We start from the raw sequence: 18,319 nt of genomic DNA, 5'->3' as shown, positions 1-18,319 counted from the left end.
AGTGGAGACAGTGAAGGATGGCCCTAGTGCCCAAACCCCCAGGGCCCAGGAACCCCAGAGAACACCCAAATTCAATGTCCAGTCTGTCTATGAAAGGTTAATAAACACCCCCGGATTGGCATTCCGAGTTGGCATGGCGGGCCACCCCGTCACATACGTTATTAAATGTAGTAGCAAGCCCGCTGAATAAGAAGGCCGAACCATGAACTGACTAATAGTTTCACGATGACTGAGAACCAAAAACGTCCTGGTCAATGGGGGATATCAACATTATTTTGCATGCTCTTGATTTCCAGAACTCCATCAATGACATAATTATTGGCAGAAGCGGGTGAATCCGTAAGTGTCCATGTAATCCTGTGATATCGGAAACACATATCTCCCAGAGAGAGAGGGGCCCCAGAGGGGCCCCACCCACCCATGAAGGATAATCCTACATTTGGTGCCTCATTTAGAGTTTGGTGTTATTGATAAAATATGCAGTATTTCTGAATACCGCCCATTTGCATACTGCGCCAAATTAAGAGTTTCAAAATCAAAATTCTCTAAAGCTGCCTGGGATTGTGTGGAGGTAATTCCCTCTTCACAGAACTATTACCACATGCGGCATAACTGGCACCTAGATGCCTGGGGGCTTTGCACGCTTCTACAAATGGAAAAACGTAAATAAATAAATAAACAAACATGCAACAATATGGCACTCCCCATTGAGTGCAATGGGACTCCGAAATGGGAAACACCTAAAAGGCTCGCATAACACACCACCCAACGCACGCAGCTCTATTGGACCACGCCCACAGTCTTTCAGTGCTTTGCATGTACACAAATAGCATAACCGGGTTAAGCAAGCTTCCAAACTGAGGAGCCTAGAAGGGAAAGACTTGCTTAGACTGCAGTGTATTGGTATCACATGCGGTATCCGTATTTCAGTTTGGTGGTATTTCCAGTGGAAACACTGCTCAACTCTAAATGTGTCCCTTAGCGTTTTGTAAAGAGTAGCCTTTGCTCATCATTGAAAATAAAACATGGGCAGAAGGAGACCTGCAGGTGTTTTGAAATATTCTCCTGACCCCAAAAGCAGTAGGGTGAGCCAAGAGCAAGCCTGTATCGCTTCGGCTTGAGGTTCTGTGAAGAAGGCCGACCCAAGAAGCCCTCGGTAGCAAGCTAATGGGAATTCATTTGATGTGTGCTGAGGGGCCAGTCAAGCGCTAAGTCCTATTGTCGCAGAAGTCACAAAATCCAGAGAAAGCATGTGGCCTCTCTTTCTTCTGTTCTCGAGGAGGATGTGTTTTTGCTTGCCGAAAGCGGCCAAAAATGTTGCCTTATGATATCATAGGTCATTTATCACGCGGTTAATACCCAGAGGTTTCTAAGCGCGGACCCGGGTGATCGAACCTGTGGTGCTCCGTGGCGTCTTGCTTCCAAGGCGAGAATGTTGCCCCTGAGCTATCCTCCCGGGACGTATGGGTCTTTTCCTTGGTCAGTTCTTCATGACTGGATGAGTGGAACATTCTAGATCCTTGAAAGTGAAATCAGAAATGTCTCTTGTACACCCTGTAGAGGTTCTATTGCTATCATCCGGACATCAGCTCCAAAACAGATGTCCCGGCCACTGTGTCCACATGGTTAAGGAGATTCCAGTTGGCCCATGGCCATCACCTCTGTGTCGGATATGCTAGAGAGAAATTGAGCCCGTGTTCATTTGGCAGAGTGTACGAGTATCCCCCAATTTCCTTCCAGAATCTCTCATTGCAGCCTACAAAAATGGTGTCAGCGGTCACCTAGCGGAAAGTTAGGGACCCATTTTGGTAGGTTTTCCTTCAAAGATTATCAAGAAGGCATAATTTCTTCCTTCATGGGCAACTGGAAGAAGTGAAGAGCCCTTATTCCAAAGGATTAACACAGCTGCTCTCTGCTAGTCAATGAGAAGACAGGCATATGTTCTCATCGCCAAGGGGCCGGCAGCAAGCATCCGCTGTTGCTGCTGAGTGGTCTTTTAGAGTTATCTTGGAGCACGTCATTCTACATAGATACGCCCAAGTTGCCTTCAGCTTTAACCAGGTCTGTCGCTGGCATACCTGCCATCCTGGTCGTCTTTGACAATTTCTCCTACAATTTTCAAGAGTCACCATTCCTGTCAATCCCAAGGATAACGATGAAGTAGGAAAAGCCAAGTGACATATTGACCGATGGTGCCGGGATCAAGTCAACCCTGGGAGTGAAGAAGACCAAGGAGGAAGACAGCTTTGGAAGAGAGGAAGAAGCATGAATTCCAGAGGATGGGTGTGTTTAATTCGGCGGCACCCCTTAGCCCTGGGCAGAAAACTGCAGAAGAAGGGCCCACTTTAGGATTGTTCTAGTCCAGGCTTTGCTGGAGTGTGCAATTGACCAGTGCCACCAGCGGTGGTTTAGGTAACTTTGTACCTGCAAGCGATGACCTGGTAGCACAAGAAAGGGGAGCTCAACAGTGCTACCGGTGCCAAGCTATCACAAGCCCTCAGGATAAACCATCGTGTTAGCCCCTGCCATGTTCACCTTGGGGCACTTATGCCCTACCTCAGGATTTACCCAGGTACAAATCCCTGAAAGGCTCTAGTTGGCAAAGTCACTAGTATCGGCCCCTGGGAATGTACCTTCAGGGATAAATCCAGTACAGCAATGGTCAGCCACCAAGAATCTTGGCTCGCCCCCACCCGACAGCTCCAATCCATAGAATCATGCACCCTCAGTAGTATTCTGTGGTGCAAAAACGGGGCATGCGCCAGCTTTAAATGCTACAAACTGCTTCTGTACCGCTGGAGGGGTGCCCCAGATAGACCCTCCCACCTGCAAACACACGCTGTCCGCTTTGACAGAAAATGCGCCAGGCGCTGCAATGAGGAGCTGACAATAGTCTGGGCCTAGGCACTCCACGCAGAGCATAGGCTGATTAGATCATGTGATCAATGGCTGGCGCGCCGGACAGGGGCCTGCATCGGCCGCGGTCATCGGCATAAGACAAAATAGATAAAGCATGAGGAGGAATGACCAATTGCCCTCAGTGTTGCAAACAGCATTTGGCCCCAGCCCCACAGATTCAACCTCTGGCTCTTGAAACCAGAAGGCAGGTGAGTAAGGACCATTTGGCCGCAGCCCCACAGATTCAACCTCTGGCTCTTGAAACCAGAAGGCAGGTGAGTAAGGACCATTGGGGCGCCGATGCCACCACACATGTGCCCTGCTTTCCCAGTACAATTCAGAGCTCCAAGATAGCTCTGCAAAATTGCTCGGGTCACATCGCTCAAGGGACGAGATCCCTCAAATATGGAGGAAAGTGGCCACGACATAGGAGTACTTCATGATATACGCAGGGGCCACATGAATCCCATATAGGAGTACATATGACCATTGCATTGGTATTATGATTCATTATCATTTAGGACGCAACATGCCATTTCACATACTCTTTGGTTCCCAAGTGGGGGTGACATGGTGTGGGGGCAGTAACCTCTGCTGCTGAGAAGACATTTGTTGGAATGTCTGAGGAACTGGGGCTACCTTAGAAGCAGCAAATTATTTGAATGGCCCTTCTGGGGCCATCTAGGAGTCGGGTGAGGCTTGCGGCTGCTGCACCGGCCATTGTACATGGAATAGAGGAGAAGGCTAAACAAGTGAGATCCTCCAAGCCTAAGCTGCAAAGAACCCTCAAAGGTGATAACATGTGCGAAGAAGGCGGTCTGGGCACAAGATGGAAAAGTCCTGAATCTTCACGAATGAAATCATTCCAGAACAGAAGGGGTGAGGGGGGGGGGAGAGAGAGAGAGAGTGAAATAAAAAGAAAGGGGGTGTCACATGTGTAGGGGCAGCCAGGTAGCATAAGGGAAAAGAGGCACAGATGCAATTTATGAAAGGAATGCCGCAGTAAGAGGACCCCAATCCACGAGGGTCAATACTGCGCCCGGGATCTAAATGAGTCAAAGATCACACATTCTCTAAATTAAATCTACTCTGCTCAGTGTAGAGAAGGGTAGCGCTGTCTGACATTTGGTGGTGTGTGTGCAGGGAGAAGTTAGATTTCATAGCCACTGACCATGATCCTACCATGAAAGTGTTGGCCGAAGATGGCAACATAAGCAGAAAATCCCATTAAAAGGATAAAGAGCCGTTTCTGGGCATTGCCATTTCTGCAGACAATCACACAAGGAAGAACTTGGGCCAATAATCCCAAAGAAATCAGAAACCTGTGCAGGGGCTCACTATGCCACCAGGGGGCAGGAGACTCATGTGGGCAACCAATTTTGGATACTTCTCGATGCTTCTTTTGGACTGGTCAGAAACCATAAACTCTTAATGTGGTAGCCAGGCATTTTAAAAAAAATCTTTTTTTGTATCTTCTTTCCATACAAATGGTAAACAAGAGGAAAGGAGAAGCACCAGTAAAACTAAAAGCACACCGCAAAAATGTTTCTTATGCAGGCATCATTGGCACTCGTCAAAATCCCAACTAGAGAATTGCCCTTTGTGGGTATTGTCACGGCCAAGGGATCCACCAACACTGGGGTCTCGATTCTATTGTGGGCACTTTATTTACATTCAATGAGGTTGGGATGGAATAAAGCTTAGGCTTCCCACTGCCGAGACAGCCAACAAGGCTGTTTCGAAGCGAAAAAGTGGTCAAGCGTTTATATTCAAATTAACAACATCTCGAGTCTTTACTTCCATTTTCCCACCCGGGAGGAGCGTAATTCAAAGTCCATCGCTCTCTCTAGCCTCAGGATTATTTCATAGGTACAGCTCACACCATCACTGGAAGTTGTTGCAAGTCTGCATAGGCAATCAAACGTGATAAACATCAAACAGAATAAAAGCACTGATGAGGCGGGACTAGGCCGAAACACGTGTCTGGGGTTGCTGATGGTACTCTTGTTCAGAGGCGATTTGCCCAGCATTTTGGTGCTGGACTACCCTTGTCGGTGGGTAAGACTGATATGCAAATGGATATTTCTCCTGTGTGAAGGGTGCAGTGAGCTAAAACATGGTTGTAGACTCTCCTGAGTGGAACAAATTCCATAGAACAGGATATTTGACCCATGTTCATTCTCAGTAGAGTGGCTCCCACACTCCTTTGTAACTTAGTAAAACTTTGGGTTTCACCCTAGGTAACCCAAGGTAATCCAGGTGTGGACCCCTTGCTCACTGTGCTTAGAGAGGCACAGCTTCACCTCACTGATGAGGCCTGATTAGGCCGAAACATGTGTCTGGGTCTGCTGGTGGTACTCTTGTTCAGAGATTTGCCTAGCGTTTTGATGCTGGACTGCCTTTGCGGGTGGGACAAAGACTAATATGCAAATTAACATTTCTCCTCTGTGAAGGGTGCAGTGAGCTTAAACGTTGTTGTAGATCCTCCTGAGCAGAAGAAATTGCATAGAACAGGGCTTTTGACCCAGGTTCGTTCTCAGTAGAAGGGCTCCCATTGTAACGTTATCAAACAGAATAAGCATCAAACAAGTGGGTTTCACTAGGAACTATTCTACAAAAATAGGCCAAATCAAGTCAAACTCCCCAACAGGATGGCTTCTTCTCTTTCAATGTCACTCTCTGCTCCTAGTGCCTCCATCTTCTGGCCCATACTGGATAGATGGTGCAATCTCAAACACTCAGAGCCTTGGAGGTTTAGGTGGCCCCACACTGCCTACTTGGCTTTTCTGTCTCCAGGGACGTCTCCTTCATGTCTTCTCCTTGGGCTTAATTCTGACTCCTCCAGGTCTCAAGGTCCACGCTCTCAAAGGTTACGGCGGGTTGTGCTTGTACTGGCCCCAGAGTGGATAACAAGGTCTAGATAGCCAGGACCACTCTAAGGGCTGAGTTGTTAATCTGTTTTAACTTTCCTTTCCCAGAGGTCGGTCTCGTGTCCACCCCCACATGCTTGTTTGTCCATGCAATGGTCTGGTACCACAAGGGAACGCAAACTTCTTTCACTGCTGCTTGTCCTCTTTCCGTCTCCTGTCCACATCCTCCATGCTTTGGCACATACTCATAGCGCCACCCGCCCACTCAGACGTATGATATGTCTCCTTCTGTACCTTCTTCTCTAGTTCCTTATCTCCTCTGTGGTTCCCCGTCTCATCTCCTCCCACTCGATCTTTCTTTGTCTCCTCCACCAAACTGCTGCTTTCCTCTGATGTTCTCAACCTTTGTCACCTCCTCCGTTTTCTTCCTGTGCTCCACCATCTGCACCTCCTTTCTTCTTTCTGAAATTACCTCTCCCTTCTTCTCTCTCCTGACCACCTCTCTCCAGCCTCCATTTCTAGCCCCCAGAAAACTACCATCTCACTTCTTCTCCATCTCCAACCCCCTACACCTGTCTGCCCAACTACCCTATTTTAGAAGTTCCTTGCCCCACTCCTAGGAATGGCTTTTGGTCAATAAACGTTAAGGTGCGAGTAGGTATGAAGTGGGATCAAGGGATTGGTCGATTCCCCATTCTTGGGCAGCTCTCTCGCAGCTTGCAAGGCCTGGCACCCACCTCCTCTGTACCCAGAGAATCTGTCTTCTTATTGGCGGTCTCCCTTTTTGGGGTCCTGTTTTGGGCACCCATGGAAGAGGTCCGCCGTGCAGAAGGCAAACACTCTGTACTAGTCACCCGCTCGCATGGTACTAAAGCGATGCTGTGTAATTCAGCAGCTCACACACACACTAATGGCTCAGTGCTACGGCACTCTGTCTACCTATTCCTTCTAACCCATTCAGTGTCGTGTGGTTGGTTTTCAAAACTGAGTGCACCTCTCGTTGACCAGATTGACAGGGGTGGCATATCTGAGCACTATCTCCCCAATAAAGGGTTCTCTTAAATGGACAGCGTCCCAGGGTGGCATCATGTGATGGACTCCTGTTTGCTGGCTTTAGTATGGCGGGAGTAGTCTGGGTATTACTGCCCCACTGGCTCAGAGTCAAGCAGACCCCAGCAGGTGCTGGCACCTGGCCTTGCTCGCTAACTCACCATCCACCTCTAGGGTCAGACAGCGGACGATGTCACATGGTTTCAGATGTTTCTACTGTCACCGGACGTCTTACTTGTACTGTGGTCATTGTTTTGTCAGGATGTTGTGTTGCTCTGTGGACATTTTAGTCCTTGGGCTCAGACACACTTACCCTTCTGGGTGTACCAACGCCCAAGCTCCAAAGGTGGGTTAGTGAATAAAGTTTGCATGGCTTAACTGTGCTCTCTCCCCTGGTGCCCAGACTCAGTGGTACCCTGGGGTTGGCTATATGCTGGTTACTTTGGGGTCCCTAACACACTTACCCTCTGGGGCGTACCTAACCATTGGTTCCCTCGGCTGATGCATCCCTTGCCATCTGGCCAGTTGGTCAGGGTTTGGTCTTCGGCCTGTGTTTCGCAGAAGCACTGCAATTACCTTCCCTTGCTAGACTCCTCTGCTGCCAAAAAGCAGGCACACTTTGGTTTGGGGACTTTTCTCTCTCTTGGTATGTCTGTCCTCCCTTTTCCACCAACCAATCTCTACTCCTCTCCCTTTTCTCTGACCTCCTTTGTTCTTCATTGTCTCCTGTAGCTGGGTTTGGGTGCTAGTCCCCTTCCTTGTCAAAAGTTGTAATTGTGGTGCCTTTGCTTGTAATCCCTGTTAGAATGCTTCAGACAACCTTCCATAACTTCCAGTCTTGAAGCCATAAATGAACATTTCACCCCGTCCGGTGTCATTTAAGGAGGCCTGGTGTGTGCAGTAGCTTCACTCTACCCTCACTCTACCACTAGCAGTTGATCTTCTTGCTTCAGTTTTAGAGTCTCGAACATGAGGAAAACATGTCCCCCAATCTCTTTGCTGCTTCAGTCTGCCATTATCATGGCTCACAACTGGTCATCCCACTGTCGCTAGATCCAACTCTCCGCAGATGGGTTCTCCCGTGTGGCACGCCCAACTTCCTCCGGAAAGGCTCCCGGTGCCAATGTCCTTCGAGCTCCTACAAAAGTCAACAGCATGTGGGTTGAGCATAGTGGGGAAGGCTGCCTTTGACCCTTCGCTCTTGGAAACTGTCCCACTGCTCCCATGTGAAGATCCCAGGGGAGAACTCCCTCTCCTCCTCCACGGCACCCTTCACGGGCTGTCTGCCCGCTGTGCCACCTTTTTGCTCCACCCTCCTCCTCTTCTGTGCCAGCTCCCTTTCTGTCATCGCTTTCCACTGCTCAACTAGTGTTTCAGCCACGTAACCCTCTTACTCCACTTTCCACACTTGGCAGCCATCTTGAGCTCCCCGGGACCGGTGAGAACCAGGAGTCCTTCCGGCAGGTCTCAGAGCTAATTGAAGGCGCAGCCATCTTCCTCGCTGCTCAGCTTCTCTCCGTGGGAGACAATTTTGATAGCGTGAAAATATAACATGGATTTAAATTTTCTATCAACACAACCAAGAATGAGTTCAACAAGGGGTCTGCACAAGGAAGATCAGGGAGCAACTGAAGTGTTCTGTTTTATTTATAAATACTTTTACTAGCTCGTGAAACACAAGCTTTTATATTTTGAGGTACAATATGTGCTTTGTTGTCTTTGTTTTCTTTTCAAAGAATTTCATTTTTCGTTGTTCTTTTTTGTTTTTTGTTTTTTAAACTGTTTATATTGGCATTTAAACAACACAAACAGATAACAATCCTGAACAAGGGAGCTATGCCTGGGCCCCCCTCCCCTTCCCCCTTGCCCCCCATTTTTAAACCTAGTTTCTTGTTAACTTCCAAAAGGGTAGAGATGGGGTAACACTATAAGAGAAACTTAAATATGCTTAAAATTAAACCTGAATGTGACCCAACTGAATTATTTTGCCTTGATTAACTCTAATGTCACTCCGGGATAGGTTCACTTGTCAGACTTTAAATATTTAAAGGGCTGATGAACTAAAGATGCCATTCGACAAAATGTGCCAACTCCCCTATGCACATATCTATGCATGTTAGATGTGGAGTTGTTAGCCCCCCGTGACGAGGCAGAAAAGCGCTATCAGGTAAGAGGTATATAGGAGGGAGGGAATTAAAGTGTCCTAAAGGTAGTTCTCATGACTTGGAGACCAAAAACTTGCAACAACTACTACCAACTTTGGTGAGAACCCTGCCTAATTGTTTGATTTGAGCTGCACTCCTGGTATATAAAAGACACAGCCGTAGTCTTTGAAAACGAAGTAAAAGTGTGGCTACTTGGTTTCTCTGTCCCTCCACTGGTCTGGAAAGAGCTGGCAGTGTTCCCTTCACTGCCCTTGGAACACATTTACGATGTATCTTTATTTGTTGTGGTCATTTTTCCTTCAGGATGCATTTTTATCAAAACAAACTATGGTCTAACTGGCGTAAAATAACCCACGCCCCGGCCTCACAACATTCCTGACATCCCCACCTAGCATGTGTCCACTCAACACCAATCTGATTGCCTACTTCCTGATTAGCCTAAACATTGCAATACCACCTAAAATGGCTCCACACCTACATAACACGCCAGCTCCAATCAGACCGAATATCCATGCACCATACCTAGATATAAATGATCTTCAGCTACTACTACCTACCAGTCTCCCTCGTACCACCATTGACAGGAACCTAGGACTTAGAGCTAGACTAGCCAAAATGTATGAGCCCCCTGCCCACTCAATGCCCACCACACAGAACTCTAGAACGTTCCGACTTAATTCCTCTACTAAAACTTTCCATTTACCCCAAAACCGCAACCTTACACCTCCTCATAACTCCTTCAATCAGGGCACCCCTGAACCCACTCAGGACAAGCGCCACACCACTACTTAAAAAAACACAGCTTCTACTCCCAAAAACATAGCCAGCCCCAAAATCAAGGGAGCCTTGATCAATGCCAGATCTCTAGTAGCACATGCCACAGAAATTGCAGATTTAATCCTTACAGAAGACCTTGACTTCCTGGCCATCACCGAGACTTGGCTACACCCAGCAGCAGGCCCCATGCTTATGCTGGCAGTCCCAGATAACTACTCTATCCTAAGACAAGACCGCCCCAATTCTAGAGGTGGGGGTGTCGCTATTATCCATAAGTGTAGCCTTACCATGAGACTAGCCACTTCTACCGATGCCCTCTCATGCAAAACCTTAGCAGTAAAAATTCCTCTCACAAACACCCAAACCCTTAACATCTATCTGTTCTACCGCCCGCCTGGCCCTATTGGCTCTTTCGATGAAGACCTCAGCTCTATTCTATCCAGCATCCTCAAAAGCTCCGCTCAAGCCCTCACCCTGGGAGACTTTAACTTGGGCTACAACGACCCGGAAGACCATAGCGTTAGTTCCATAGCCAACACTCTTACTGAACTAGGCTTCGTGCAAAGATGTAAGGCACCTACGCACTCAAAAGGCCGAACGCTTGACTGGGTGGCCGACTACAACTGCCTAGCGAATATCACAAATATCTCACCACTAGCCTGGACTGACCACCACCTGGTATCGTTCAGGCTCTCTACTGACAGACCTCTGCCCACGCCTATCATCAGGGCCCCACCCACGCTTACTAGAAACAAGAAGAACATGACAGCTGAAAGACTCATCCCAAACCTACTCCCCACACTAAACACACTTCCTGACAACCTGGACCCAGAGTCCTTGGTTGAAGAATATAACAGGATTATGGGCCTCATTACGACCCTGGCGGAAGACCGTGGTGCTATTTGCACCATGGTCCATGCCGGTAAGTTACGGACTCCGCCATGGAGAAAGGGGGAATTACCACCCCATTACAAGGTTGGCGGGGCGGTAATTCCCCCTTCCTCCATGGCCCTTCCCCATTCCCATTTTGGCTCCATAGGGCTCAATGGGAATGGGGAAGGCGCTAAGTACGGTGCCGCAAATTGCGGCACCGTAATTAGCACCAAGGTCCCTTTGCGGGTCCCTACTTTAACGGTTGGTCTACACCAGCCATTAAGGTCGGGTCCCGCAAAGGGACCTTGTAATTAGGCGCTAATAGGTTAACGGCGCCGCAGCCTTTTACGGCGCCGTTAACCCATTAGCGCCTGGGTCGTAATGAGGCCCACTGACTACCTCACTGGACCATATCGCCCCCCCTTAAACTCAGATCCAGCAAACCGAAAATGCACTTCAACAAATGGTGCACACCATTCCTCAAAAACCTAAGGCAGCAAAAAAGAAACTTTGAGGCTACTTGGAAAAAATCCCCCTCAGTTGCAAACAAAATCAAACTCTCCAAATTAGCTGTACTTTATAAAAAAGATATTTACCTGGCCAAACGAGCCACCTTTGATTCCCGCATAACCCAATCAAAATCCAACATAAAAGAACTCTTCTCCATCCTCAAAGAAATAGAAACCCCCATAGCACCCCCTGACACCTGTACCAAAGATAAAAACTGGTGTTCAGAAATTCAAAATGCTTTAGCGAATAAGATCGCGACCCTTCAAAGCAAAATCTCCAGCAAAACTCTCCCTTCTAAAACACAGGATGAGCTCATGCCCACAGATCTCACCCGTTTCCAGTTCGCCAAAGTCAATACACTTGAAGTTGAAAAAATCATTCTGACTTTGAAACCTTCTAATTGCCAGGGAGATCTATGTCCAGCACCGCTCATTAAAGACGCTGCCCGCGACCTCTCTCCCTTCATTACGAAATTGATTAACGCCTCTTTCGCCACTGGCTCCATCCCCACCAACTTAAAACAATCCTGGGTACTTCCACTTCTGAAAAAACCCACTCTGGACCCGGCCATACCCACAAACTACCGACCCATAACGACTGTTCCCTTTCTACTAAAAATTCTGGACAAGGTTGCCTATGTTAAAATACAGAAGCACCTGGAAGAGCATAACCTCTTAGGTTCCAGACAATCAGGGTTCCGTCCCCAACACGGGACTGAAACAGCACTCATTGACTTGAAGGCACAGATCGACACGCTTAGAGACAATGGGCAAGCTGCCCTTCTCCTCCTCCTCGACCTATCTGCAGCTTTCGATCTGGTCGATCATTCTGTCCTATGCTCACACCTCCACACTTCAGCTCACTTCTCCGCCGAAGCCATCACTTGGATTACCTCCTTCCTTAACGGCAGGACCATGAGGGTCTTCTCTCCTACTGCGGCATTAGACCCCATACCCATCACCTACGGCGTACCTCAGGGTTCCTGCGTCTCCCCTACACTGTACAACATATTTACCAAGCCCCTTTTTGATGATTTGGATAATCTGGGTATCACCTACAACAACTATGCAGATGATACTCAGATCCTCCTTACGCTTTCTGGAGATTATGGAAAGGATTTGGCCTTGCTAAACAGGGTGTACATCATCATCCAGGCATGGATGGCCACTCATGGACTATGCCTGAATGATGATAAAACAGAACTTATCATCCTAGGCACCTCATTCAGCCTACAGAAACTTGGCCCGACCTATAATTCCTTCATGATCGATGGGAACAACATCAAAGTCGGTCAGGAGGTCAAAACATTGGGATTCTATTTAGACTCCAATTTCTCCTTCAAAAGACAAGTGAGCTCCTTGGCATCCTCCACGGCTTATACGTGTAAATTAATCCACGCAGCCAAACCATTCCTGTCAGACTCTAGCTGCCTCACACTCGCCAGAGCCTTCATATTGTCTCGCCTTGACTATTGCAACGCCCTTTACCTGGGTTCCTCCAAGGCCACCACCTATAAACTGCAAACCCTACAGAATAACGCTTAGAGCAGCTCTAGGCATCTCCAGAAGAGAACATATTACAGGACTTAGCCTACAGAACAACAGGCTCTCCACTAGAGATAAAATTCTCCTAAAAACAGCATCCCTCACACATTAGTCTCTCAATAATGCCGCCCCTACCTACCTGAGTAATAGATTCCACAGACAGTCTTCCTCAAGACCCATTAGAAGCGCCTACAAATACTGCTTATCCGTTCCTCAATACAAAGGTGCCACTATTGGGGGCAACAGCTTCCCGGTGAAAGCGGCCAAACTCTGGAACTCCCTACCTCCCAATCTTAGAATGGACATGCCCTTTCAGAGCTTCCGTTCCAAGGTAGTCTCATGGCTGAAACTGGATACCCGCCAAGATAATTAAATGCCCACTGCTACCTGCACACACTGTAACCACGTGTGCCCTTATGCTCAATGTATATATCGGCCTGTTGGCCCCACTGCTGCTATGTAAATAACTTTGATGTATCTCTCTTCTTATTATGTATATTCTATGTGTACTGTAACTAAGCTTCGAAAATTCTTGTAAAGGCTGCGCCCTGATACCTCAGGGTATGCTCGCGCATTATAAATAATAAAACAAACAAACAAACATCTATAACCCCTCGCCCCCGCAATCTGAGACAATCATTAGATTCACCTGGTCTACAGGTTGCTTTACAGGTGTGTGCAATGCCTCTGGCCCAGAAAAGCTAAAAAGTCACCTGGTGTTGCTGAAGTTTGTTTGTGGTGTCCCTATGCAAGACATGCCATGCAGAGCCGACATCTGCGGCCCATTACATTCACTTGTCCTCTCTTAGACATCATCCTATGAAGGTTGCCCGCAACATTCAGTCTCCCACTTCGGCCCTACACATGCATTTCCAACTCTTTCATTCCAGGGGTGGCCTCACCTGATTCCTTTATGAGCTTTCGGACCTTCGACTCACTGAACGACGACATCTCATGGACCGCTTGGCTCTTCTGGGGACTCTCGAAACCAAGGAAGGACACGGTCTTGAGGTAGACAACCACATCAGAAAGTTCCAGGGAAATCTCGCTTGCGTCTTTGGCCTTCAAGAGGAAGAAAAGCGGTTATTTTACATCACGTGTACTTGTATTGTTTGCATGCCAGTTGGCCGGGCTCTTTCTGACTTTTAGAATTGGCTACACAAAGACTTGATTTAGAAGATAATATGAAACTGGAGGGGAGTACATGCGATATTTCAATGTGCTGTTTCTGACACTTTGGTAATTTCAATGTATGACCATGCATTGTGCAAAGACGTAGGATCTGTGTATGTACATTGTCTTCGTGTGTGGGCTGCCGGGCTAATGCAGCTGTTCCTGCCCCTCCTAATCGCACTTGAAATGTCACATTTAAGGGCTAGTACACTTGACTTGGCAAACATTGTGTTGGTCTTGCATGAAAAATATGGCTATACGAGACGCAACTGGTTAGTTCATGGTGAAACTCGATATGATCTTAGCCTGGGGCGTTCCTGTATAAGGTTTGATCTTTACTTCCCATGGTCTGATCTACAGATAGCAAATAGATGGATAAGTGGAGTCCTAACCGTAGTCGAAAGGTTTTCTAGAATCAAATCAACCCAGGTCCGGTTAAAATAGCAGATGGAAGCAACACAGATTAAATTGAGGCTTGGAGTCTCATTTATGCTCATGACTTCTGGATTAAGGAATCATCAAGTCTAGAAATACAGGGCAGTATTGTGATCAGGCACCGAGGGTTGTGTTCCTCGATGCCTTGCTATCCTTTGTGCTACCGTCTCAGTAACTCTGTAAGCTCCAGTGCATGGCAAGGGATCTTTCCAAGAACCAGCATCGCTGGCGCAGATCACAGCTCCACCGACTGGATATCCCGTTGGGTATGCCAACGTGAGTATCCAAGGTGATATTTGCGGGGGAAATTTAGCTTCAGGTGGGATTGATGCTACAGGTGAACTGCTCTGCTAAAGTCCTAAAGTGCTATTAGCCTGGCTAATCCAGTCTGTGCCTGATGAGTATTGAGAGATGCCCTGAATGATCTCAGTTCTTGGCAGCTACGGGCATTCATATTCAAGATTTGCCCAGCTCTCCTATTATCCCGCTGATTGTTCTCAGTGTTATGGTACCACCACTTCATCTTGGAGGACTTTGTGCCACTAGTAGTTCCTCCTTTAATGTGGAAAGAGAACAACCTTATACAATTCCCAAATCTCAAGGTCATCAACGATTCAAATATATTGATATAATAAAAGGCTAGATGTATGTTTGTCTGATGCAGTAGTTTTGTCGGTTGTCACCGCTAGAGGGAGCTGTTGCCTTACGATATATAGTGGTCCTACTGTGTTATGAGCCTGTACACTAGTTGCAAATAAAAATAAAGGAAAGGTTATTCTACGTTTACTTATTAAAAAATACCTTATTTTATCACTGACAAGGGGTATTCAAAAACCTATGTAAACTTCTGGACAGTTATAAAAGTCCTAGACATGTCATTTCTAATAATATGTGTCCTGTTCTTTGATGCTCATCCCGCCTTGTGAGTGTTATGGGCGCCCCAAATAAATAAATAAACATAGTTTTAGAATTTTATTTTGTCATAAAGCCTGCACTCACTGAGCTTACATCCACAAGCAGGATGTCATCATAGCCCTTCCAGTATTGGCACTGCTTGCCCCTTTTTGCACAAATTCATTGAATTAGGATAACATTTTTACTATAATAAAAAAAAGTTATGCAGTATGTCCTACAGTAGATTGCTTGCTTGGCAAGTGGCTGTTTATGTCCTAAGTAGGACATTCTTGTAATTGTTTTTTTATAACGCGCTTAAGCATGGACCAGGGGATCGAACCTGTGTTTCCCTGCGTCGACTTGCTTCCAAGGCGAGTGCATTGCCCCTTAGCTATCCTCCCAGCTATTATGCCATCAGTTTTTCATACAGTAGTTGTCGTGCACAGTGAACAGTAGGGATTCTATGCATGAACTGGTTTGCATGTTGTGAATAAGAAGGAATTGGTGCGTGACAGGTTTACATTGTGCCCAGCTTATGTCTGAAACACACCATGATCCTTCCCTGGTTTCTGTTTGAAATAGTCCATCGATTCCTGGCATCTTGGAGCTCACAGCTGGAATGCATTGCACCATGGACCAGTTGTTTTTCCTGCACTTTAGCCCTCTTAAAAGTGACCTTTAATGCAGTGTCTAGAGTGGTGTGCACATTAGTCAACTCTCCCCTTTCCCAAAGGGCGGCCCCCACATAGTCTCGAAAACCTGGCCCCGTTTAATCATGTTTTAAGAAGCTGGGATTACTGAGTCATATCATTTAGACAACATGTTTTCCTGGGTCAGGTCCACATGACGTAATCATATTCAGTCAATGTTCGCCATTCGAAAGAGCTTCGAGAATTATCATTAAACACCCGAAAAAGTGCTAGTTATTTTTAGGGGTGGCAGAGCTGTTGGTCTCTGATAATAAACTTGTTATCAAAAATTAATAGCTTCTGCCCATATTTCACACAATCCAGTTTATTGTGATTTTGCGCTTTAAAAGAAAGCACATTTGTTGTGTTAAAATGTGCCGTCAAACGTTTTAAATGCCACTAAAAATACAGTATGTTAACCATCTCCCACGTATTGTATGGACAAATGTGTGTCCATTTCTGACATCCAGTGCCAACTGCACCAGTGGCCCGAACTCGAGACACCATTGAAGGAGCGCGCTTTGAGGGGGACTGTTTGAATTTGGAGGCACTATTACCTATCTATAACAATTTTATTTAAGCATTAATGCTGCAAAAGATACACATTTGAGCTGCCAGGTTTCTTTTTTCTTGCCGCAAAATATGGAAATCAATGTTGCGATATCCTGGGGGTGATATTTTGGTAGTTAATGTTAAAGGTATTTGTACCGTGCAACGTCACCACCGAAGTGCTCATGGTTTACGATCAGGGATACTTTGTTTATGTGGATTGAGGGAGACCACACCACTTTAATGACCCACAAGATGAGCTGATGAGGTATATGCTCAGTTGACAGCTATACATTCTAGTCGTTGTTTTGTCTGAATTGTAATTACAACCTTTATTCATGATATCTATTTTTTCCCATGTGCTTTTTGTATAATCAATTATTTATTTATTTGTTTTAGATAAAAAGTGGGGGTTGGATGTTGCTATTTTGGGCAAATCATTTCCCAGTCTTCCCCTTTCTCTTTTTTAGGGTTGGTGTTCGAGTGTGGTCAAGCCCCAGCTCTCATGTTGCCTGAAACGCAGTCCAGTCGACTATCGGACCGGACAGAGACCATTATAATGCTGGACCTTCCCTTGGCACACTTCATCCTGGGGCATGTTCACACAGGCGGGCATTGGCATCAGCATGTTCACACATGTGGGCATTAGCAGGGATTCATATAACACTTGTAGAGTTGACGTTCCAGTCTATGGAGTAAAGAAAGGATTTAACGGGTGACCCTGGTGTCCCTCACCCTTGAGAAGCCATTCCTGTGGGCTGCTCTCCAGGGATCCTGGTGACCCTTCTATTGGTAATGTGTTTTTGTGGCTGGTGAGCCAATGTAAACAACCTTTAATGGCATGAACACAAATACAGGTTACTCTTCTTTTGCCATCAGAAGAAGGACATCTTTTGTGGGACTTACTTCTAGCATTTCAGTACAAGGTGCCCTTAAGCATAACTTGCTTACAGTTCAAGATGACTTTTGGGGTAAGAGTAAATATATAAGAAATTTTAGGTATTGAATTTGCTAAATATACTAATCCTCCCACACCCCGCTGCCTACTACTGCGATGATCGGCTTCTGGTTCAGCGTTCACCCACCTGTAATCGCTCCAGATCCTGCTGGGAAGACTGTAAAAAAAGACAAGAAAATGTTAACAACAGGGGGGAATGGATGGGCCTTAACCAAATACTCAAGCTCCTGGTTTTGGCCGCTACATTTGTCAGGCAGGTTCCACCCCACATATCCATCCGTGGGTACTCATGTCTAAGTGTCATCAACAGGAGTCACTGAATGCTATTGGTGCCACTCCATTAGCAAAACACTCTTAGATGTGTCTCCCTTTATCTGGATCTCCCCATCACAAAAGCTAAATAATATTCCATAGATCAGGGTTGTCCAACTCCAGGAATTCAAGGGCAGGAATCCTGACAGGTTTCCAGGATATCTCTCATTCATATTCATGGGAGAAAATGTGCAAACATTTAGAATCATTGTATGCAAAGGTATCTCATGAATATTAATGAAGGGTAGCCCGAAAACCCAACATGGATTCGGCCCTCGAGGCCTGGAGTTGGAAAACCCTGCCATAGATGTATGTTATCCACAGAATTCCCCATTCTCAGTTGGACCCTGCCACGTGCTCATGCTCGCTTCAGGCATCCTCTATCTTAGCCAAGGTCCGGTGGCTCTACCCCTTGGTCAAGTAAAGAGATATTTCTTTAAGTGTAAGAAGTAAAGGACCCTTTTCAGGATGGGCTCTCCAGAGGCACCCCCTCGAATTTAAGGGTGTGGATCTACCTCTGAGGTGGGGTTCAGAGCAGTCTCTCCTTTTTTTAAGGTGTACTGATGTTTCTCACAGGCATGCTAGACTGGACAGGGCAGTCACTTGCCTCTCAAGCCTGCCC

The 18,319-nt window shown here is 46.7% G+C and overlaps 1 protein-coding gene across 1 annotated transcript in view; it reads right to left on the bottom strand.

Moving 5' to 3' along the window:
- Positions 1 to 18,319, bottom strand: part of PLCD3 (phospholipase C delta 3) — a 467,775-nt gene that overhangs the window by 44,907 nt on the left and 404,549 nt on the right. Inside the window, exons 10-11 of the mRNA XM_069634237.1 lie at positions 17,513 to 17,542; positions 13,590 to 13,749 (exon numbers count right to left, since the gene is read on the bottom strand). Of these exons, the coding sequence (XP_069490338.1) occupies positions 13,590 to 13,749; positions 17,513 to 17,542 (190 nt within the window). The remainder of the gene's footprint in view (positions 1 to 13,589; positions 13,750 to 17,512; positions 17,543 to 18,319) is intronic.

This window comes from Ambystoma mexicanum, chromosome 13 (assembly GCF_040938575.1).
Source record: "Ambystoma mexicanum isolate Mex_15411 chromosome 13, UKY_AmexF1_1, whole genome shotgun sequence".
NCBI classification, from domain to species: Eukaryota; Metazoa; Chordata; class Amphibia; order Caudata; family Ambystomatidae; genus Ambystoma; species Ambystoma mexicanum.
This window is presented reverse-complemented; position numbering and strand designations above follow the sequence as displayed.